At 40.1% G+C, this 24,610-nt stretch overlaps 1 protein-coding gene across 5 annotated transcripts in view; it reads right to left on the bottom strand.

Annotated features, from left to right (window-relative positions):
* Positions 1-12,590: 12,590 nt before the first annotated feature.
* LOC124142325 (axin-1-like) overlaps positions 12,591-24,610 on the bottom strand; it is a 32,897-nt gene continuing 20,877 nt past the window's right edge. For all 5 annotated transcript variants that reach the window (XM_046510739.2, XM_046510737.2, XM_046510742.2 and 2 more), the window contains 6 exons: positions 23,678-24,315; positions 16,376-16,519; positions 15,957-16,235; positions 15,436-15,570; positions 14,990-15,187; positions 12,591-14,436 (listed from right to left, as the gene is read on the bottom strand). In XM_046510739.2, the coding sequence (XP_046366695.1) occupies positions 14,310-14,436; positions 14,990-15,187; positions 15,436-15,570; positions 15,957-16,235; positions 16,376-16,519; positions 23,678-24,315 (1,521 nt within the window). In that variant the 3' untranslated portion in view covers positions 12,591-14,309. The remainder of the gene's footprint in view (positions 14,437-14,989; positions 15,188-15,435; positions 15,571-15,956; positions 16,236-16,375; positions 16,520-23,677; positions 24,316-24,610) is intronic.

Raw genomic sequence — 24,610 nt, 5'->3', positions numbered from 1 at the left:
CGCCAGACTTATGTGGCTTTGAAGTTTTTGTGTATCATGTACAACTTCAAAGATGATCAACCGTTGTGTCAGATGGTGTAAATCTACGAAAGCCCATTATGACCATATTGGTATTTTGGTTTTTTCTCATTTAAAAGTCGTAATTACGAGAATAAAGTCGTAATTGCGAGAAAAAGTCGTAATTACGACTTTTCAAAACTCGTAATTACGCGAATAAAGTCGTAATTGCGAGAATCAAGTCGTAATTACGACTTTTCAAAACTCGTAGTTACGCGAATAAAGTCGTAATAACGAGAGAGAAAATAGTTTATACTAAGATTCTATTCATTGCTTTGACATTATATCACAGTGATTTTCATCATCATTTTGCCTACAATGGCGGAAGATACAGTTGGTGACTTTTGGGATTTTATAGAGGGAGCGCATGAACGGGCCTTAAATAAATGATTGCTCCTTTAGAATACGTAAAAATATTCATAGGTCAACTTTGACCGCAACTTTCTCCGTTTAAGTAATCGTGAAACGGCTAAAGCGCCAAGCACATTTGTAATCACTGACATACTTACACTTTTATAGCAATACAAAGGGGGTTTGCTGAATATCACAGACAGTTCGTATTGTATGTTTCATGCTGTAGTTATACTTTCGTCATTTGGGGTCAGATTTTCAAAGATATTTTTATATACAATAGTATTTATATTATAGAAAACTTAAACCTTTAATCTTTAAACCAAACGAATGTGAAGTAACTTTCCAAAACTCACTTCCAATTTAGTTTTTGCACATTCACTAGATGTATAAAAAGATTAATTTTGATATTTATTTGTGTATAATTTAACTATTCATGACAAATCAAACCAGGAACTTTTTGCTCTAGAAAGATATCACTATTAACATACATTTTATAATTTCCACATTACTTTGTAGCGTACCTACGACAATTAGTATCTGTGTGAATGGAAGTTCCGAATACACAACCAGGGAAATGTATTTTTCGTTAAGTTATTTAATACATCAGTATGATAATGATTGATACCAGAAGAATTTCAACACCATGAATTAATAACGTATCCTCTATATACATACAAAGTTTGTAGTAAACAGAGAGAGGTGTGGCAATTGTAAACCGATACAATGGGCAAACGAACAGAACTGTTTCGGGCGCAGTGACTCAACAAGTTACATGTGGAAGTGGAAGAATCATCCTTTTGTACTGCCTTTTATAAACACTTTTTTTCTCTCGTTAATACGACTTTTGAAACTTTCTATACTCGTAATGACGACTTTTTTCTTGTAATTACGAGTTTTGAAAGAGAAAAAACAAAATACCAATATGGTCCTAATGGGCCTTCGTATAAATCACTGGTTACATAATACGCCGTTTCACAGGATGTTATTCGCCATTGTGGTACTGGATCACACAACACTGCCCTATGAGGTGGTAAATAGTGTCTGCAGTTGTCGGTTGTGTTTGTAGGTAGTTAGTGGAGTATGTGGGGGTAACTCTCGACCAAGGGCAATACATCACTCACCCACTCACCCCTCATGGTATAAGTGTCGAGTCACAGAGTGACCGGGTGGTCCAAGACTGTGCCCGACTGTGGGCAGTCCCCACTGTGACTTGTGTGTCCCAGCAGTTTTGTAATCATCTTTTATTATCCCACAATTAGTATTTACATACAGAGCAATTAAAGGCAAAACACTACACGAATATTGTAGTATTTCCTTTTCTAAAGCAGTCCTAATGTGACGGAAGGTTAAACTGTAACCAACGATGTCAGTCTAACCATTTGTTCTAACATCTAGCCACCACGATGGTTGGTGCTAGACTCCAATAAAGATTTATTAACATGCTTTTATATCAAATATTCAGGAAACGCACGTGTATTTCAGTGTTCTCCGCGAAGCTGAATGCGTTTGAGAGTTCATTTTCCGAAAACAAATATATAACAAAGTCACTGAACATTCCTCCTGAACGTTCCTCCGATACACTGAATTCACGTGCACCGTTAACGTCAATCCGCGAAGTAAATGACATTGTTGTATTTTTAATACACCACCGACTATGCACAAACAGTTCTTCAGTCCAACACGGGTATCATAGTTGTATTTTTTACCCTACGTCTGCAGAGTTTTGGCAACTGTTTTCAGCCTAGTAACATTTTAGCAACGTTTGTAACTGTTTGGTCAAATTCAATCTTCAAGTGTATACTATCTTTGCCCGGGAGTGTAGTGTGAATATCGTTGACTCCCGCGTACTACTGCTACACAACAACAGTTTTATTGCAAAGTTTTTAAAGAAAATGTCCCGCACGGTTATATCCAACGCAAAGGCACAACAGGACCCACTTGCACAACGCGATCTTAGCTCTAAGATGATCGTAACTCCCAAACTTTAACATAGGCTTACGATAGTCTTAGCGCTAAGATTGCTTTGTGCATGTTGGCCCTAGTCTTCAGCAACCCATGCTTGTCGTAAACGACGACTATGCTTGTCGTAAGAGGCGACTAACGGATCGGGTGGTCAGGCTCGCTGACTTGGTTGGTATATGTCATCGTATTCCAATTGTGTGGATCGATGCTCATGATGTCAATCACTAACTATACTGCCTGGTCCAAACTCGATTATTTACAAACCTCTGTAATATACCTGGAATGTGTGTGGCGTTAAACAACAAACAAAAGCAAAGGCACAATATCTCTGGTTGTAACTTTAATACCCAGCGTTTACATTGTTTATATGCCTACCGCAATGAATATAAAATATTACTAAAAAATAAAACAATACTTTTTTTAATATAAATTTGTTCGCATACATGATTTCTTAACACGTTTCTATGTTAGTCCTGTTAGCTTCGTATAACAAGTCGGGCATCTGGTGTCGACAGGATCTCTCCAACATCACAGAGAAAGACAAGGGGTGTTATCTGGTGTAACTACAGTCGAGTCGGATGCTGTGGCGCCTTGGTCCTGATGTCGAGACTGCTCACGCCAGTGACTTGTGAAGGAATTGACGGAAGTGGACACTGACTTGGCCCTTTGCACTCTGAACAATGTAATGTTGTGAAACAACTGTCCTTGAGAGGTGATGGTTCGATGGGGATTGCTATCTTTCCTGATATCCACCAGCCACTTTCCCAACTTCTTGCCAATGTTATAACATTTGGCATTTATCAACCAAGTAACCTTCTGCATACCGTTTCCCCCGTGCGGATCTCGGACTGAAATGGGTCCTCAGCAACCTGTGCTGTTCGTAAGAAGGGACTCAATCACTCGGATGGTCAATCTCGGTGACTTGGTTGATTGCCATCGCAACCCCAGTGTCAATCACCAGGTTGTCTGGTCCAGACTCGATTATTTACAGGTCGCCTTAATATAGCTGGCACATTGCTGAATGAGGCGTTAAACGAAAAACCAATCGTATTCAATAAATCATCAATTTAACTTCACTCCACAAGAATCATAGAGGATGAAGATGATTGAAGCGTATATAAAATCTGTACGAATCGCTACTTTAATCACGATAAGATGCAACTGAAAATATTGAAGTAATTTACAAATACTATGAAATTTGTTTTGTATATTTGTTTGATGTTTAACGCCGCACACAGCAATATCCCAGCTATATAACGGCGGTCTGTAAATAATCGAGTCTGGATGAGACAATCCAGTGATTATCGATCCACGCAATGGAATACGATGACATGCATCAACTAAGTCAGCGAGCCTGACCACCCGATCCCGTTAGTCGCCTCTTACGACAAGCATAGTCGTCTTTTACGGCAAGCATACATGGGTATGCAGTTCACAGCAATGGTGGGTAATGGCTCTATCGGACACAGTATTTGAACTACAATATGGTTACTGTACATGTGAATCACGGGTGTCACGGGTGTCACTGCAGTTTCTAGAAGTAAAAACCTAATTATATACATGTAATGTTGTATCACACTTGGATGACACGCACACCATCATGACCCGAGATTGAACAGATGGCCATGTCCAAGGACACGCCAGGTCGACACTGCACTTTAGGAGCGAGATTTACGCCGTTTTTTGGTACTATTCCAGCCGTATCAGTGACGGGGATCCACACTGTGTACCCATACATCGCTTAGACTGGACCACGCGCCTTTGGCCTGTTAACGAACGTTTTTAGTTGGTTGGTTAGGTTGTTTAACGCCGCACTCAGCAATATTCCAGCTATATGACGGCGGTCTGTAAATAATCAAGTCTGGACCAGACAATCCAGTGACTGATATCATGAGCATCGATCAACGCAAGCGAGCCTGACCACTCGATCCCGTTAGCCGGCTCTTACGAGAAGCATAGTCGCCTTTTACGACAAGCATGGGTTGCTGAAGAGCTATTCTTTCCCGGCTCTTCACGGGCCGAACGTTTTCAGTACTCAGTCACATCACCCAACGTTGCACTCGAGCACATCCTGGTCACCGTATAAAAAGTGTTTGTTTGTTGTTTAACGCCGCACTGTTCCAGCTATATGACGCCGGTCTGTAAATCATCGAAACTAGACCAGGCTGCCCAGTAATTGACATCAGGAGCATAGATCTACGCATTTGGGATACGATGACATGCATCAACCAAGTCAGCGAGCCTGACCACCCGATCCCGTTTGGCTTCTCTTACGACAAGCATGGTTTGCTGGAAACTAATTTTAACCCGAATCTTCACGGGTCTCTAGTGGTGGCTAGGAACATGCGTTGTGTGATATCATGACTGCTTAAATACACTTTTCTACACTGTCATGACTGCTTAAATTCACAGCTCTACACTGTCATGACTACTTAATTACACAGCTCTACACTGTCATCACTGCTTAAATACACTGTTCTACACAATCATGACTACTTAATTACACAGCTCTAAACTGTCATGACTGCTTAAATACACTGTTCTACACTATCATGACTACTTAATTACACAGCTCTACACTGTCATGACTGCTTAAATACACTGTTCTACACTGTCATGACTGCTCTATTACACAGTTCTACACTGTCATGACTGCTTAAATACACTGTTCTACACTGTCATGACTGCTCTATTACACAGCTCTACACTGTCATGACTGCTTTATTACACAGTTCTACGCTGTCATGACTGTTTTATTACACAGCTCTACACTGTCATGACTGCTTAAAAACACTGTTCTACACTGTCATGACTGCTCTATTACACAGTTCTACACTGTCATGACTGCTTAAATACACTGTTCTACACTGTCATGACTGCTCTATTACACAGTTCTACACTGTCATGACTGCTTTAATACACGGCTCTACACTGTCATGACTGCTTTATTACACAGCTCTACAATGTCATGACCGCTTTTTTACACAGCTCTACACTGTAATGACTGCTTTAATACACAGCTCTACACTGTCATGACTGCTTTATTGCACAGCTCTACACTGTGATGTCTGCTTTATTACACAGCTCTAAACTGTCATGACTGCTTTATAACACAGCTCTACACTGTCATGACTGCTTTATTACACAGCTCTAAACTGTTATGACTGCTTTAATACACAGCTCTACACTGTCATGACTAGTTTATAACACAGTTCTACACTGTCATGTCTGCTTTATCACACAGCTCTACGCGGTAATGACTGCTTTATTACACAGCTCTACACTGTCATGACTGCTTTATCACACAGTTTTACACGGTAATGACTGCTTTAATACACAGCTCTACACTGTCATGACTAGTTTATAACACAGTTCTACACTGTCATGACTGCTTTATTACACAGCTCTAAACTGTGATGTCTGCTTTATTACACAGTTCTAAACTGTCATGACTGCTTTAATACACAGCTTTACACTGTCATGTCTGCTTTATTACATAGCTCTACACTGTCATGTCTGCTTTATTACACAGCTCTACACTGTCATGACTGCTTTATTACATAGCTCTACACTGTCATGACTGCTTTATCACACAGTTTTACACGGTAATGACTGCTTTAATACACGGCTCTACACTGTCATGACTAGTTTATAACACAGTTCTTCACTGTCATGACTGCTTTATTACACAGCTCTAAACTGTGATGTCTGCTTTATTACACAGTTCTAAACTGTCATGACTGCTTTAATACACAGCTCTACACTGTCATGTCTGCTTTATCACACAGCTCTACACTGTCATGACTGCTTTATTACACGGCTCTACACTGTCATGACTGCTTTATCACACAGCTCTACACTGTCATGACTGCTTTATTACACAGCTCTACACTGTCATGACTGCTTTATTACACAGCTCTACACTGTCATGACCGCTTTATTACATAGCTCTACACTGTCATGACTGCTTTATCACACAGCTCTACATTGTCATGTCTGCTTTATTACACAGCTCTACACTGTCATGACTGCTTTATTACACAGCTCTACACTGCCATGTCTGCTTTATTACATAGCTCTACACTGTGATGTCTGCTTTATTACACAGCTCTACACTGCCATGTCTGCTTTATTACATAGCTCTACACTGTCATGACTGCTTTATTACACAGCTCTACACTGTCATGTCTGCTTCATTACACAGCTCTACACTGTCATGTCTGCTTTATTACACAACTCTACACTGTCATGACTGCTTTATTACACGGCTCTACACTGTCATGACTGCTTTATTACACAGCTCTACAATGTCATGACCGCTTTTTTACACAGCTCTACACTGTAATGACTGCTTTAATACATAGCTCTACACTGTCATGACTGCTTTATTGCACAGCTCTACACTGTGATGTCTGCTTTATTACACAGCTCTAAACTGTCATGACTGCTTTATAACACAGCTCTACACTGTCATGACTGCTTTATTACACAGCTCTAAACTGTTATGACTGCTTTAATACACAGCTCTACACTGTCATGACTAGTTTATAACACAGTTCTACACTGTCATGTCTGCTTTATCACACAGCTCTACGCGGTAATGACTGCTTTATTACACAGCTCTACACTGTCATGACTGCTTTATCACACAGTTTTACACGGTAATGACTGCTTTAATACACAGCTCTACACTGTCATGACTAGTTTATAACACAGTTCTACACTGTCATGACTGCTTTAATACACAGCTCTACACTGTCATGTCTGCTTTATTACATAGCTCTACACTGTCATGTCTGCTTTATTACACAGCTCTACACTGTAATGACTGCTTTATTACATAGCTCTACACTGTCATGCCTGCTTTATTACATAGCTCTACACTGTCATGACTGCTTTATTACACAGCTCTACACTGTCATGACTGCTTTATTACATAGCTCTACACTGTCATGACTGCTTTATCACACAGTTTTACACGGTAATGACTGCTTTAATACACGGCTCTACACTGTCATGACTAGTTTATAACACAGTTCTTCACTGCCATGACTGCTTTATTACACAGCTCTAAACTGTGATGTCTGCTTTATTACACAGTTCTAAACTGTCATGACTGCTTTAATACACAGCTCTACACTGCCATGTCTGCTTTATCACACAGCTCTACACTGTCATGACTGCTTTATTACACGGCTCTACACTGTCATGACTAGTTTATAACACAGTTCTACACTGTCATGTCTGCTTTATCACACAGCTCTACGCGGTAATGACTGCTTTATTACGTAGCTCTACACTGTCATGACTGCTTTATCACACAGTTTTACACGGTAATGACTGCTTTAATACACAGCTCTACACTGTCATGACTAGTTTATAACACAGTTCTACACTGTCATGACTGCTTTATTACACAGCTCTAAACTGTGATGTCTGCTTTATTACACAGTTCTAAACTGTCATGACTGCTTTAATACACAGCTCTACACTGTCATGTCTGCTTTATTACATAGCTCTACACTGTCATGTCTGCTTTATTACACAGCTCTACACTGTAATGACTGCTTTATTACATAGCTCTACACTGTCATGCCTGCTTTATTACATAGCTTTACACGGTAATGACTGCTTTATTACACAGCTCTACACTGTCATGTCTGCTTTATTACACAGCTCTACACTGTCATGTCTGCTTTATTACACAGCTCTACACTGTCATGACTGCTTTATTACACAGCTCTACACTGTCATGACTGCTTTTTTACACAGCTCTACACTGTCATGTCTGCTTTATCACACAGCTCTACACTGTCATGACTGCTTTATTACACAGCTCTACACTGTGATGACTGCTTTATTACACAGCTCTACACTGTCATGACTGCTTTATCACACAGCTCTACACTGTCTCGACTGCTTTATTACACAGCTCTACACTGTCATGCCTGCTTTATTACACGGCTCTACACTGTCATGACTGCTTTAGCACACAGCTCTACACTGTCATGACTGCTTTATTACACAGCTCTACACTGTCATGACTGCTTAAATACACTGTTCTACACTGTCATGACTGCTCTATTACACAGTTCTACACTGTCATGACTGCTTTATTACATAGCTCTACAATGTCATGACCGCTTTATTACACAGCTCTACAATGTGATGACTGCTTTATTACACAGCTCTACACTGTCATGACTGCTTTATTACACGGCTCTACACTGTCATGACTGCTTTATTACACAGCTCTACGCTGTCATGACTGCTTTATTACACAGCTCTACACTGTAATGACTGCTTTATTACACAGCTCTACACTGTAATGACTGCTTTATTACACAGCTCTACACTGTCATGTCTGCTTTATTACACAGCTCTACACTGTCATGACTGCTTTATTACGTAGCTCTACACTGTCATGACTGCTTTATTACATAGCTCTACACTGTCATGTCTGCTTTATTACATAGCTCTACACTGTCATGACTGCTTTATTACACAGCTCTACACTGTCATGACTGCTTTATCACACAGCTCTACACTGTCATGACTGCTTTATTACATAGCTCTACACTGTCATGTCTGCTTTATTACACAGCTCTACACTGTAATGACTGCTTTATTACATAGCTCTACACTGTCATGACTGCTTTATTACACAGCTCTACACTGTCATGACCGCTTTATTACATAGCTCTATACTGTCATGACTGCTTTATTACATAGCTCTACACTGTAATGACTGCTTTATTACACAGCTCTACACTGTCATGACTGCTTTATTACATAGCTCTACACTGTCATGACCGCTTTATTACACAGCTCTACACTGTTATGACTGCTTTATTACACAGCTCTACAGTCATGACTGCTTTATTACACAGCTCTACAATGTCATGACCGCTTTATTACACAGCTCTACGCTGTAATGACTTCTTTATTACATAGCTCTATACTGTCATGACTGCTTTATTACACAGCTCTAAACTGTCATGACTGCTTTATTACATAGCTCTATACTGTCATGACTGCTTTATTACATAGCTCTATACTGTCATGACTGCTTTATTACATAGCTCTACACTGTCATGACTGCTTTATTACATAGCTCTACACTGTCATGGCCGCTTTATTACACAGCTCTACACTGTCATGTCTGCTTTATTACACAGCTCTACACTGTAATGACTGCTTTATTACATAGCTCTACACTGTCATGACTGCTTTATTACACAGCTCTAAACTGTCATGACCGCTTTATTACATAGCTCTATACTGTCATGACTGCTTTATTACATAGCTCTACACTGTAATGACTGCTTTATTACACAGCTCTACACTGTCATGACTGCTTTATTACATAGCTCTACACTGTCATGACCCCTTTATTACATAGCTCTATACTGTCATGACTGCTTTATTACATAGCTCTACACTGTAATGACTGCTTTATTACACAGCTCTACACTGTCATGACTGCTTTATTACACAGCTCTAAACTGTCATGACCGCTTTATTACATAGCTCTATACTGTCATGACTGCTTTATTACATAGCTCTATACTGTAATGACTGCTTTATTACACAGCTCTACACTGTAATGACTGCTTTATTACACAGCTCTACACTGTCATGTCTGCTTTATTACACAGCTCTATACTGTCATGACTGCTTTATTACATAGCTCTACACTGTAATGACTGCTTTATTACACAGCTCTACACTGTCATGTCTGCTTTATTACATAGCTCTACACTGTCATGACCGCTTTATTACACAGCTCTACACTGTCATGACTGCTTTATCACACAGCTCTACACTGTAATGACTGCTTTATTACATAGCTCTACACTGTCATGTCTGCTTTATTACACAGCTCTACAATGTCATGACTGCTTTATTACATAGCTCTACACTGTCATGACTGCTTTATTACACAGCTCTACACTGTAATGACTTCTTTATTACATAGCTCTATACTGTCATGACTGCTTTATTACATAGCTCTACACTGTAATGACTGCTTTATTACACAGCTCTACACTGTCATGACTGCTTTATTACATAGCTCTACACTGTCATGACCGCTTTATTACACAGCTCTACACTGTTATGACTGCTTTATTACACAGCTCTACAGTCATGACTGCTTTATTACACAGCTCTACAATGTCATGACCGCTTTATTACACAGCTCTACACTGTAATGACTTCTTTATTACATAGCTCTATACTGTCATGACTGCTTTATTACACAGCTCTAAACTGTCATGACTGCTTTATTACATAGCTCTATACTGTCATGACTGCTTTATTACATAGCTCTATACTGTCATGACTGCTTTATTACATAGCTCTACACTGTCATGACTGCTTTATTACATAGCTCTACACTGTCATGACCGCTTTATTACACAGCTCTACACTGTCATGTCTGCTTTATTACACAGCTCTACACTGTAATGACTGCTTTATTACATAGCTCTACACTGTCATGACTGCTTTATTACACAGCTCTAAACTGTCATGACCGCTTTATTACATAGCTCTATACTGTCATGACTGCTTTATTACATAGCTCTACACTGTAATGACTGCTTTATTACACAGCTCTACACTGTCATGACTGCTTTATTACATAGCTCTACACTGTCATGACCCCTTTATTACATAGCTCTATACTGTCATGACTGCTTTATTACATAGCTCTACACTGTAATGACTGCTTTATTACACAGCTCTACACTGTCATGACTGCTTTATTACACAGCTCTAAACTGTCATGACCGCTTTATTACATAGCTCTATACTGTCATGACTGCTTTATTACATAGCTCTATACTGTCATGACTGCTTTATTACATAGCTCTACACTGTCATGACTGCTTTATTACATAGCTCTAAACTGTCATGACCGCTTTATTACATAGCTCTATACTGTCATGACTGCTTTATTACATAGCTCTACACTGTAATGACTGCTTTATTACACAGCTCTACACTGTCATGACTGCTTTATTACATAGCTCTACACTGTCATGACCGCTTTATTACACAGCTCTACACTGTTATGACTGCTTTATTACACAGCTCTACACTGTTATGACTGCTTTATTACACAGCTCTACAGTCATGACTGCTTTATTACACAGCTCTACAATGTCATGACCGCTTTATTACACAGCTCTACAATGTCATGACCGCTTTATTACATAGCTCTACACTGTCATGACTGCTTTATTACACAGCTCTAAACTGTCATGACCGCTTTATTACATAGCTCTATACTGTCATGACTGCTTTATTACACAGCTCTACACTGTAATGACTGCTTTATTACACAGCTCTACACTGTCATGACTGCTTTATTACATAGCTCTACACTGTCATGACCGCTTTATTACACAGCTCTACACTGTCATGACTGCTTTATTACACAGCTCTACAATGTCATGACCGCTTTATTACACGGCTCTACACTGTAATGACTTCTTTATTACATAGCTCTACACTGTCATGACAACTCTACACTACTGTAATGACTAGTTCAGTACACTACTCTTGTTTCTCTTTCTTGTATGGACAGAAATTTATACTTTGCATTTTCTTTTCTTTTTTGAAAAGTAGCATTCATTTTAGAAGTAGCATCCATGTTAAAGAAACTGGGTTTTTTCTCATCTTCAGGGTAGAAACAGAAGAGAGTGAACGAGTGAGTTGTGTTTGCTTCTAATTGGAACAGAATTTCAGTTTCATGCACATTTCATGTATGTCACCGGAATTAGTAAGGAAAGGCTAAGTGGTGCAGATACAAGATCTTCACCTCTTTAGTAGGACGCCAGCTTGGGTATGTGCTGAAAACCAACGGAAAAAATAGGGTGGAACTGCCATTCACTTTTGTTCAATGTTGTACAATACTGAATTTGGTATTGTCCTATGCATGATTTGGTCCCACCACTGAAATCCCCAGCAACCTATTCGTCATACAAACGTATCGGTTGGTCCGTCTCAGGGACAAGGTTGATTCGAATGTCAACAAATCCCAAATCATGGAGCTTTGCTCACATTATCAATCACTGGATTGTCTGGTCCAGAATCAATTATTTACATGCTGTCTCATGCAGCTGGAACGTTGGACAGTGTGTTGTCGAACAACAATTAGATTGACTTGAGTCAAGTCCTCATCACAACATAGAAAAAACAAAAGAAGAAACAACTTTGAAAGTCAATTTTATTGGTGGCCTGACAGGTTCCTGACCAATATACGAGTCTTTCAGCACAGAATTCATTAAAAGTTGATTATGTTACATACCCTATGCTTCTCATCATGTACACAATGAGGGTACCCCCTCATACAACCAGGTCATTCAGAATCCCCCTCCCCCCACCCCCCCAACCCTGTCACAACTCCATCAGAACATCTGTCTTGCTGACCTTGGAATCGATGTCAAGGTCAATTGTCTTGCTTGCAGTCTGACAAGGATACAGTACAAATTTTCAATTTACATCTGAACATTTGATATGTTTTATAAATGAATTGTACGTAAGGCTTGTACCCTGTGACAGCATGACAGTAACACCCGTTCACACATACTGCACATAATGCCATAGCGACTACCTGCACACCCTACTCTCTGACTTAAACTGGCCCAATGCATTGTTGCGGTTGAAACCAACCAATGACGTAGGTAGGGAGACTAGAATGATGGGATGAGTATTATCAAAAGTTAAAAACACTTACAGAATATGAATGAACCTTGCTATGTGAAATGCCAAAACAAACCATGCATCAAAGATATATTTGATTCTATGCTTTAAATTTGTTTAAAATGCAAGCATTTGTAAATGGCATTTGAATTTAAAAACTCATTCTAATTTTGATTTTAAAAAGTAAACATTCTGGTGTGTGATGCTTAGTTTAGGGTCATGATGAAATTGGCCAACAAAAATAAATTACAACAAACAATACTTTGACAACAAAATGTCATGGCTAAGCCGTTTAAATAATTCACCACAAATATGTGTACAACTATTTCGTCTTCAGTAATATAAACATGCTAAAACACCACAGCGTGTGGCTAAAACCTGGCTGACCATTCTCAACTAAAGGGCTCTGCACTGCGGCCATGTTCAAACCATAGAGGGGGGTGGTAGGTTTGACAATAAAACAGAATAGAATAGCTCACATTCAATGAGCAGCCCCTGAGTCAATAAGATAATCTTCAAATATTGGACAACTATGTACATATATTACATCATAACTCATAGTTAATTAGACCTTGTGGGCCAATAGACAGTGAACAGCTCTGATCTGTACAGTGAATGCTTCAGTTTCTTCATCGGTGTTCAGATACGCCTTTCTCAACCTTGCGACGTTCTCACCCAAATCTTTGAGCACACATTCCTCTTTGCAGCCCATGGTTTCTCATAGCACTGAAAAAGTCGCCTTTCTCATGCACAATAGAAAGAAAGCATCTTCAAATCTAACCACTCCAAAATCTGTTATCTTGGGATAATAGATGCCAGTGCTAACAAAACAAATACTCTCTCTGTATCACATGATCTTTGGACATTCCAGAGTTTGTTCTGCCATTTAGTGCTTTCATTGTTCAACGAAGCATATAGCTTGCGAAATCACAGGTAGTGCATGGTCTTTGGTTGTAGTTGAAGATGTCACAGCGACGTTGAGGTCACAGCAACGATGCTAAAGAGGTCTCAGTCACATTGTGTAAAGCGTTTGCCAAGACTGTGGACCTTGATCGAAGCAGACATCACCGTCTCTTTGAGTGGTACTCTTTTAAGTAATTCCCTGAACGAAAGAATACAACTTTTTCCAAAGAAATTACGGAGATTGCTTCGTGTATGCCATTTGATAGTTTCCATGCCATGTCACTCATCATGTCCTGGCACAAGACAATATTCGAGCCCTTAGGTTAGTCAATCTTCTCCACTTTGGCCACAATCTTGTCCATCCACATTGGCAACACTGCGTTGTCGTCACCGACTTCTTCGAAAACAGCACCCTCTCCAAACTCATCACTGTCACGTTTGAAGTAGTATCTGCAAGGAAACAAATACATGACATTATAGAATCATTTATACGAACTTTTCATAAGAACAAAAATGTTTTAAAGATGTAATTTCATCAGTTTTGTTGTTTGTTTGTTGTTTAGCACTGCACTCAGCAATATTCCAGCTATATGACTGCGGTCTGTAAATAATCGAGTCTGGACCTGACAATCCAGTGATTGACATCATGAGCAACGATCCACGCAATTGGGATATGACATGCATCAACCAAGTTGGCAAGCGTGACCACCCGATCCTGTTAGTCGCCTCTTACAACAAGAATTTACGGCAAGCATGGGTTGCTGTTCTACCCCGGATCTTCACGAGTCAATTTCATCAGTACATAGAAACAGTTGAATCTTGTTCTTTCACTTTTAGTATTCCAGCACTATTGCAGTGGGACACTGGGACTACACATATTGTACCTATTTGGAGAATTAAACCTACTTCAGCATGGCAGGCAGATATCTTTAACCATGAGGCTACCCACTGCCCCCATAGATATGTTTGTGGTTCTAACATTTTGAAATGGATGTTTACTCACTTGAAATTTCCCTTCTTTGTGATGAGAGTCTTGAACTGTGCAAGCGTAATGCATCGTCCGGGGAACACGTGGCGGTACGGGATGGGCTCCTGCCCGAAGTAGATGCCCACGATGGTCTCGCTTGACGAAGCCGCGGAGGTACTTGTGTTCATACTTGTGTTTGGTGCAGGTGGGGGTTTCCTGTAGGTCTTTGGTCTCCTGGAAATAGTAGGGCTTCATTAGCATATTGCTTCAATCGATATTCAAACTAAATGGTTCAACTGGCTTTTGATACATGTTTCTTAAAACAGAATACAAAGAATGTTAGTGAACTATATATTCTGTTTATGGTTGTCCTATTTCACATTTGTCAATATCAACTTCATTACAGGCAATATTTTGAACATGATTATTGTTTATTGCGGGTTTATTCTGGCAGGAATTTGGTCATTTCTGTAAATACATACTCGAAAGTCTGGCTCCCTCCTGAAATATCCAGGTCACTGGGAACAGTTTTGGCAGAAGGCATTGTGCGCATCTGTGATGCACTCTGGGACACGACAACTTTACTCTTGTCTCGGGACGTGACACCAGCGAAAGATCTGGAAAAGATACAAGATTAGTAACAATGTTCAAAGGGCAGGTAACTCAAGGATGGTGTTCTCTCCCTTCCACTGGTGTGATGATACTGAGGAGGGGAGATACAACAGTTCCAGATACATATGTATTAAGATGCGCAAAATTTAAATAGTTTGATATTTAAATCAGATTTTTTGTGCAGGCTATGAGAATAATTCCACGTGCCGAATAATCCTAGCTGCCTCTACACTCTAAAATCCACGAACAAAGTGGGTGACTGACACTGTCAATATCATTGCTATACAGGGCCAAGCCAAAGATGAAAAGTTGCTCCTCATATTCATTAGAAACAAGCTGGTAATGACTATGAAAACTGGAAAATGGGTTTCTTGATAAATGTGACACTCACTTTGATTTAACTGGGCCTGCAGATGAAGATCGAACTGTGCCCTCGGCTCGTTTGCCACTGCCTGCCATGGCCGATGTCCGTGATTGGTCCTCTAACCGGCGACGAGCCTCTTCCAGCTGAGTAGTTGGGTTCGGGGGTGGGGGGAGTGGCATGGACGAGTCCTGCGCAAATGGTTGATTGGGCAAGATCTGTGCAGACTGACCAATAGGAGTCCATGATAGCAGAGAGCTTCTTTCAACAGAAGCAGACCGACTTGTTCCATGCCCAACCTTCTTGGAACTAGAATTGAAAATAGCAAATTCCTTTTACAAAAATGTACATTGAACTACTGAGTAACACAAAGTTTTACGTATCAAAATAACTTACTTTTGATTTATCAATTAGGAAATATACATGTACTTTATTTGCAGTAGCCTCACCTTTGTTTGTGTGTTTGCAACGAGGCACCAGCTGATTGGTTGAGACGATGACGTGCGTTCTTGTGTGACGATCCCTTGTCTGCCTCCTGGTGGCCGCTGCCTGGTTCCTGCTGACGCTCGGAGTCCATCATCCATTGCATCACCCTGGAACACAAGAGTCAATCATAAGAGCTGGGCATACAACACAGAATCACATATGACAATGTTTGACATACGACACAGAATCTCACATCACAATGCTGGACATACGGCTCGGAATCACACAGCAATTACAGCGAGCGAGTGAGTGAGTGAGTGAGTGAGTGGTATCTGCTCCAGTCTCAGCCTGACCTCATATACACCTTGGACATATTACATAACCTGTGTATACAATGCTTGAAGCATATCCGCCCCTTATCAATGTCTGGCTATTTTGTCTGCAGTGACATGATTTTAAGCTGATTTTGTAATACTCCATTAATATCATGGCAGATGGCAAGACTCAGCTGATATGGGAATAAAACCTGGTATTCAGCATGACACGTGCAATACCACTTAGCTGTCCAACACCACTGGAGTCAGAACACATGCTAACTCAGCCAGCTATAGCGAGCTGCCTTCCACAGTGGCATCACCTAGTACTACCTGTCAACTGAGATGCTCAGCTACCCAATGTAGCAAATCCTTAGCAATACAAGTAGCTAACAAGTACAAGCTTTGTGTGTCATAGTACACATAAATCTCTGGAAGTGAAGCCAAATGCATCACGTTATCTCTTTCCATGCTTTTTCCTTCCTCTCTATTTCTCAACAAGTAAACAAACAGCATAAAACAATTTTATGTGTGAACAACAAACATAAATCCTGCAGTGCCATTTGAAAAAGTAACTGAAAGATTCATGGAGGCTGCAAAAACCGCTAACATCACTCAAGCAAAGATAGGAGGTGTCAGTGCCTACTTGATATTAAGAACATTCAAGGTACATAGGTACAATTCATCCTGGCATGTTTGGATTACAAGGGAAAAGAAACTGTTATGCATATTTCAAATGAGGCCTAGAATATAACGGTTATGTTTGTCAAAACTGATTAATGACATGCCTTTGAGCCATTGTCAAGAGCAAATAAAAATTCTGAAAGTTTTATTATCGGATGTAGCCTGCATTAATGTCCTTGCTTGCAACTTTTATTGCACAATTTCAACCAACCCAACAATCCCCAAAGTAAATAATCTCTAAACATTTGGAACCAAACTAAAAGCGTTTCTGATAACCTCTTTAGTAAAAAATGAGGCATTAAGCACAATTAAAAAAACGACGCTAATTTATCTTTTTCTTCAGGTCTGCTCTTCAACGTTTTAAGTGAAAGGATCTTGTAATCTATTTGAATTTCAACTGATCCTAAACCTTTCCACTAACATGAATCAATGCTTTTAATCTGTCCCCAATTAGGGTTCTTCGTTTGATGTACACATCGTCTCTGAAAATTACTCATAACAGAAACGATCAGGAGAGCGCAACTGAACAAGACCCCGTTTTATGCTTTGAAATCAACAGATGAGATTTGTCAGTTGCCCAACAAACTAACACTTTGATATTGCTAACTATCAAAGCTGAAAAATGGATTTTTAGAGCAAAATATCCCCATTAAGTTCACAAATAAAATTAAAAAAATATAAATGGATAATAGAATCTTTGAGCAGCGAGAGACATTTCAGTCTGATATCTGTTCTGGCTTTCTTGATGTGTCTTAGATCTCTTCTCATTAGCTTTTGTGTTGAATTTCAAAAGAGGCATTCACAGAAGCCGCACTCGTCAAAGAATCAGCAATTCATCATGTTATTTGGAGCATCATTTCAACCAATAAATCTTCATTAATTATTCTTTTTCCACTCAAAACAAGTATGGCTTTGCAAGCGGTCAAAAGAGTTGCTTTGTAATCCTAGCACCGTCAAAGACAACGACAGCAGTTATATGTTTTACACAATCAAAAAAACATGAAAGTCAGCTCTTTGAAGTCTGTGGCTGCATGTCAAACAATTTGAGCTGTTTGGAAAGAAAACGGCCAATGGTTGACCCTCGTCAGCAATATCAATTACTAAAGCTGAGCGGAGCTTATCTACAAAGTACAGACGCAGACACAGTAATACCGACACCCCTTTGAAGTAGCAATTTATCCTATTTCTAACAACAAAAACAAATTATTAAAACAGAAAAACTAGGAACACATAAAAGGCTGGCCCTATAGAAGTAAATTGATAGAAACGTTTCAAGCTTTCTCTACTCTCTTTGGGATTCTATTTCAATATGCTCACTTATTTCTGTTATGAGTCAAACTGGAAAACATAATTACATGGTAATCGCTCTCTTGTAACATAATAGACGATTGAGGAGTTCTATTTCTTTATTCTAATCAAATTGGTCGTCTCATTTAGTTTTTGTTATGAGGATCATCAAAGAAGTTGGACCAGGTAATACAAGCCTACATCAGACATTACTCATACTACTGTACACACAACTACTTTCATGATGATACCACCAAACACACTACTTTCCTGACGATACAAGTCTCATTGCTTTTTTAAAATCAATTAATATTTCGGATGATGTTTATCTCTTTTTTTTTCCAAAGATCATAGGAAAGGAAAAAATGTTCCTTGGCTAAAATTACCATGACAGCAGCAGCATCATAGAATGTTGGTCAAGTTACTTTATCAAGAGTTACCTTATCACTGCTACTGCTCAAGTGATCTGAGCATTATGCCAATGTGGTGTCAAAGAAAATGAAAAAACAATATTTTGAGCCTGAATAGTTGCGTTTCCATTCAATTTGAATAAGAAGGAAATGTTTTATTATATTTTCATTGGACAAGAAACCTTTTCCACCCAAATTTCAAGGAGATGCAACAATTCAAAATGTACAAAGTTTGAAAATGAAAACCTTTTGTCATTCTTGCAGTTGACACACGTCACATGATATATTTGTTTCCTTTTTAAAAACTAAAATGCTATCATCCTACCAATCATTCAATGCTAAAGGGTTAACCCTGATTCAAAAAAGCCCAGTTTGCAGCTGCTATGTTTGTAACCTATAAGTGTCACTAGCACATTGCAGCATCATCTAACACCCTGTATTCAATAGCTTTAAGGACTGCAAGAGTATAGCACACATGTGGTTAGCTTATCTCATCCATTGTTTATGTTGTAGTTCGTAAACAGAGAGTAACCTTTCTCAAGACAAACACATGAGGCAGGGTGTGTACAATTATACATAAAACAAGCACACCGGGAATGCACCAGACATAAGAAATACTTCTCTGTAGATTCCCTCTTTCAAAGGTCCAACAATTTTTGCTTTTAACGATTGTTTTCATCTACTCTGAAAGTCTGCTAAGCTTGTTGTAGGAGCCAGAAAAAGCAGTGTAGAGCTATCATAAAAGTGATACTGTTGGGGGGTGTTCATGGGGGAGCCGCGAAGGGGGAAACAGATGTGGGGGAGACTAGGCGCAGAGAAGGTGCATACTATCAAGTCTGTAACACCAGGATCAGGCCACTTTGATGTGAGGCCGTAGCCCCCAGAGACCTCAAGCTGGGGAGGAATGGGCTAGGAAGTCTGGAAGTGTGTGGCACACTGGTGCATTCAATACCTCAAAGTTGAGGTGGGGTGTGTGGCACATTTGTACATTCAATACCTCAAAGCTGAGGTGGGGTGTGTGGCACATTTGTACATACAATACCTCAAAGCTGAGGTGGGGTGTGTGGCACATTTGTACATTCAATACCTCATGCTGGGGTGGGGTGTGTGTGGCTCACTGGTACATTCAATACCTCAAAGTTGAGGTGGGATGTGTGTGGCTCACTCGTACATTCAACACCTAAAAGTTGAGGCGGGGTGTGTGTGGCTCACTGGTACATTCAATACCTTAAAGTTGAGGTGATATGTGTGTGGCTCACTCGTACATTCAACACCTAAAATTTGAGGTGGGATGTGTGTGGCTCACTGGTACATTCAATACCTTAAAGTTGAGGTGGGATGTGTGTGGCTCACTCGTACATTCAACACCTAAAAGTTGAGGTTGGGTGTGTGTGGCACACTCGCACATTCAACACCTAAAAGTTGAGGTGGGATGTGTGTGGCTCACTCATACATTCAACACCTAAAAGTTGAGGTGGGATGTGTGTGGCACACTGGTACATTCCATACCTTAAAGTTGAGGCGGGGTGTGTGTGGCACACTGGTACATTCAATACCTCAAAGTTGAGGAGGGGTGTGTGTGTGGCACACTGTTACATTCAATACCTCAAAGTTGAGGTGGGATGTGTGTGGCACACTGGTACATTCCATACCTCAAAGTTGAGGTGGGGTGTGTGTGGCTCACTGGTACATTCAATACCTCAAAGTTGAGGTGGGGTGTGCCTGGCTCACTGGTACATTCAATACCTCAAAGTTGAGGTGGGATGTGTGTGGCACACTGGTACATTCCATACCTCAAAGTTGAGGTTATGTGTGTGTAGCTCACTGGTACATTCAATACCTCAACGGTTTGTATAGAGAAGGGTTTGTATAGAGAAGGGTTTGTATAGAGAAGGGTTTGTATAGAGAAGGGTTTGTATAGAGAAGGGTTTGTATAGAGAAGGTTTGTATAGAGAAGGGTTTGTATAGAGAAGGGTTTGTATAGAGAAGGGTTTGTATAGAGAAGGGTTTGTATAGAGAAGGGTTGGATGTGTAATGGCTAGGGGGCTACTCTACATGTTTTTCTACACCTTACCAAGTTAGTTCAGTATGCATTCTAAAACATTTAAGAGCTGGTACAACAACATCATATTAGTGCATATCACATTGAACAAAATATTACAGCTAACAGTGCACTGACACTTCTTCATGCCCTCTATGCTAGGAGAACAGCAGGGATGGGACAAGGGGATGCTGCTACACATGAAATTCAACTCATTTCCCTGCCCCTTAACATGAAATACTACCCATTCCCTTGCCCCTCCTGGGGGATGGGGGGTAGGAAGAGGAGAAGAGCCCCCTTGGAGACCCCCTGCCCCCCCAATGTGAGGGAGGTGAAGTGGGAGGCACACTTCCCATGACATCACTCTAATCTTCCATGGTGCAGACTTTATCAGCTCGCAAACATTAGCGGACAACATCAAAGGCAGAGAGCAGTTTTGTAATCTAATAGCATTAATTGGTTGGTTCAGGGCAATTAATTCTTTCTTCTAAGGTTCCACTGATCATCTTGTTCTCAGATGTTGTAAGACTGACCCCATGTGCAAAGAACTCTCACTTGCTACACAATTACAGACCTGGAAACACCAGAGAAGAGGGCTCCCCCATCATGAATCATCCCAGATCAAAGTCCCTGGGTTACCACAGGAGCCATGGGCATAGAAAAGCAAAAGGGGAAGCAACTCTGTACAAAATGCTTCCTCCTTTATTGGAGATCCCTTTGTAGAAGTCACTACGACTTCCTTGTGTTTACATCTTCTAAGGGACATGCGGGAAAGATTAACTATTATCAAGGAATCTTAACAAATGAGTTCTGTTACAAAGAGTTTTCCTGCTGGAAATTCTGTTTGATGAAACAAGATAAGGATCACTCTTTCTTTGTGAAACAAATGGCTCATCGATGCTGGGCGTTCTGAGATAGCACGATGCATACATTATCAAATATTGATCACCCGTTATAACTGTATGAAATATTACACTGCGTCTTCAGTGTCTTTATTAACGGATGTCTTTGTTATAGTTTGACAAGACCCTTGGAATTCTTCCTCTAAAGCACAAAGTAACCTCTCACTACGCTTGGGTTCAGTATTTATGAAAAATTCTTTGGATGAATGAGAAAATATTTACGACATGGTCTAAACCATTAATTATAAAACAATTCTTTGGTCATGTTTTCCTCCTCAATCAAGTTGGGCATAGACATAAATTATGTAAAACTACCTCCTTGAGAATAACACGACCCATTAACCTTGGTATATAGTAATTAATATCTTCTCACATCAAACCAATGTTATGATGGAAGCTCATGGCTAATTAACAGCTGGAATCTCATTTTCCTTTGATGTTAAACAAGCTTAGACTAACACAGAGGTGAAATGGGAGCTAATTTGGTGTTCCGAACTGATCGACCACACCATAATGATTACATCTTAACTAATTATAGGCAGGGTACATGATCACAGCTGACTTCACATGACCCACAGACAGCTTATCTGAGGCAGCCTAGACTAAACAGTGTTGGTCTGCATCTAGTGTTACTAACAAATGGGGATGTGTTTTTCGACTGGGAACTGGAAAATTTGGTTGGTTGCAACGGCATATGAGACCAAGGGATCTAATGGAAGCAGTGAGATGTGTGTGATACAAGATACCACAGCACGATCAATACTGGACAGGCAGAGGAATACAATCACAATGTTTAACTGTCTAGCACATTAGCACAACCTGCACCTGATCTCTGCCATGTTATAAAGAGGTGGGTAGGGAAAGGCTAAGTGAGCATGTAATATCTGTTGTATTTCCCTACTGATGCATGTCATCTGTTTCTATATACACATGTGCTGCTATGGCGGCGATGGTGCACCATTAGCATCATTTAAGACACAAGTCTCCATGATGTATGCCTACGCAACAGCAAATTAATGTGAACAGCAAAATGCTTTCTGGAATGTTGTACCAAGTATTTAAGGACAATAAATTAATTCTTTATCTTGTGTCAACATGCGCTTCCTTCGAGACATTAGAAGAGGTAAAGAATAAAGCATGTGACACTCCGATACCTGTTCAGTGTTCTGACATAAAGACGAACAGAGGCCTGTAGGATTGGTTCGTTAGTTTGTTGTTTAACGCCGCACTCAGCAATATTCCAGCTATATGACCGCAGTCTGCAAACAATTGAGTCTGGACCAGACAATCCAGTGATTGATATCATGATCCACACAATTGGGATCGACGACATGCATCAACCAAGTCAGCGACCCTGACCACCAGATCCTGTTAGTCGCCTCTTACACCAAGCATGGGTTGCTGAAGACCTTTTCTACCACGGATCTTCACGGGTCAGGCCTGTAGGAAATGTAAGCAGGAGTAGGGTCACCATGGTGCAAGTTTAGCCACTTGAGACAGCTAATGCTCTTTCCTAGTAGTGGCAAAACACATACAATCCATTTTCAAGAGGTAGAGTTTCCCATTAACTGCCCACATACTATTCTATTTGCCAACATCCTAAAATGAATGAATGCATGTAAATCCCACAGATCTTGGAAATGAATTCTGGAAAGAAATTATTTAAGATGAATATTAAATAACTTACTTTTCAGCATTAGGTCCAGTCACTATGGGCATACGGAGTAAGGAATCCTTGTCAAACACCATGCTTATTCCACTGTCAATATGACTACTTGCATCAGAGCCTTTCCTAGTTGCACAACTCTTTTTAGAGGACCTTCCGCGAGTCTCTATCTCACGATGATGGAACTCCGAGAAGCTCCGAGAACCGTTATTGATTAAATCACTACCTATACATGCCATACTGTATTTCTGCGCCTCGTACTCCATTTGTTGTTTACTGGTCCGTAACTCCCGATGGTGATGATGGTGATGGTGATGTATATGACGATGCGTTTCTTTGTTACAACTCTCATCGCCAACGCCACTATCACATGATGCAACAAAGTCACGATTTTCCCGTTTCCGACTACGATGACCGGACACACCACCAGCGGGGAGAGTCTTATTTAACCGAAGCCTGTCTGGCGATTTGTTCCGAGGTGAATGTCTACCTGGTGACCGGCTCGGTGTATGGTGGTTTGAGTTTGCCCAAATCCGAGAACAGTGTTGATCTAATATACTCTCTGCTGTCTCCTCTTCCACAGCAGACGTGGACATCATTGGAATGATGGAGGTGGCAGTCGTATTCTTCATCATTGAAGTGCCCGCCGTTTCATCAGCCTGCAGATGGACAAAAAGTTGTGTAAAGTTTCCTATTGACACCGCCTAACTTTTGTAATACTTGCCATTATAGGAACAATTGTGCCTTGATGTACACACACACTTGACCATACTGATCATTTGATGACAATAAAATGTAATATTATCATAACAAAAACTAACCTAACACAGTACCAACATGTCATTATCAATAGCATTGTAAAATAACAGTTGAACATCTTATAAAAAAAACAGAAGAAGAAATTAAAGCAAGAATGAGGTTAATGAATTTGGAAAATATCTACATTGCAAATCC

The sequence above is a fragment of the Haliotis rufescens genome, unplaced genomic scaffold (assembly GCF_023055435.1).
Source record: "Haliotis rufescens isolate VD_foot unplaced genomic scaffold, xgHalRufe1.0.p SCAF_11, whole genome shotgun sequence".
NCBI lineage: Eukaryota > Metazoa > Mollusca > Gastropoda > Lepetellida > Haliotidae > Haliotis > Haliotis rufescens.
The sequence above is the reverse complement of the archived record's forward strand: the minus strand, read 5'-3'. Positions and strand labels throughout refer to the sequence as shown.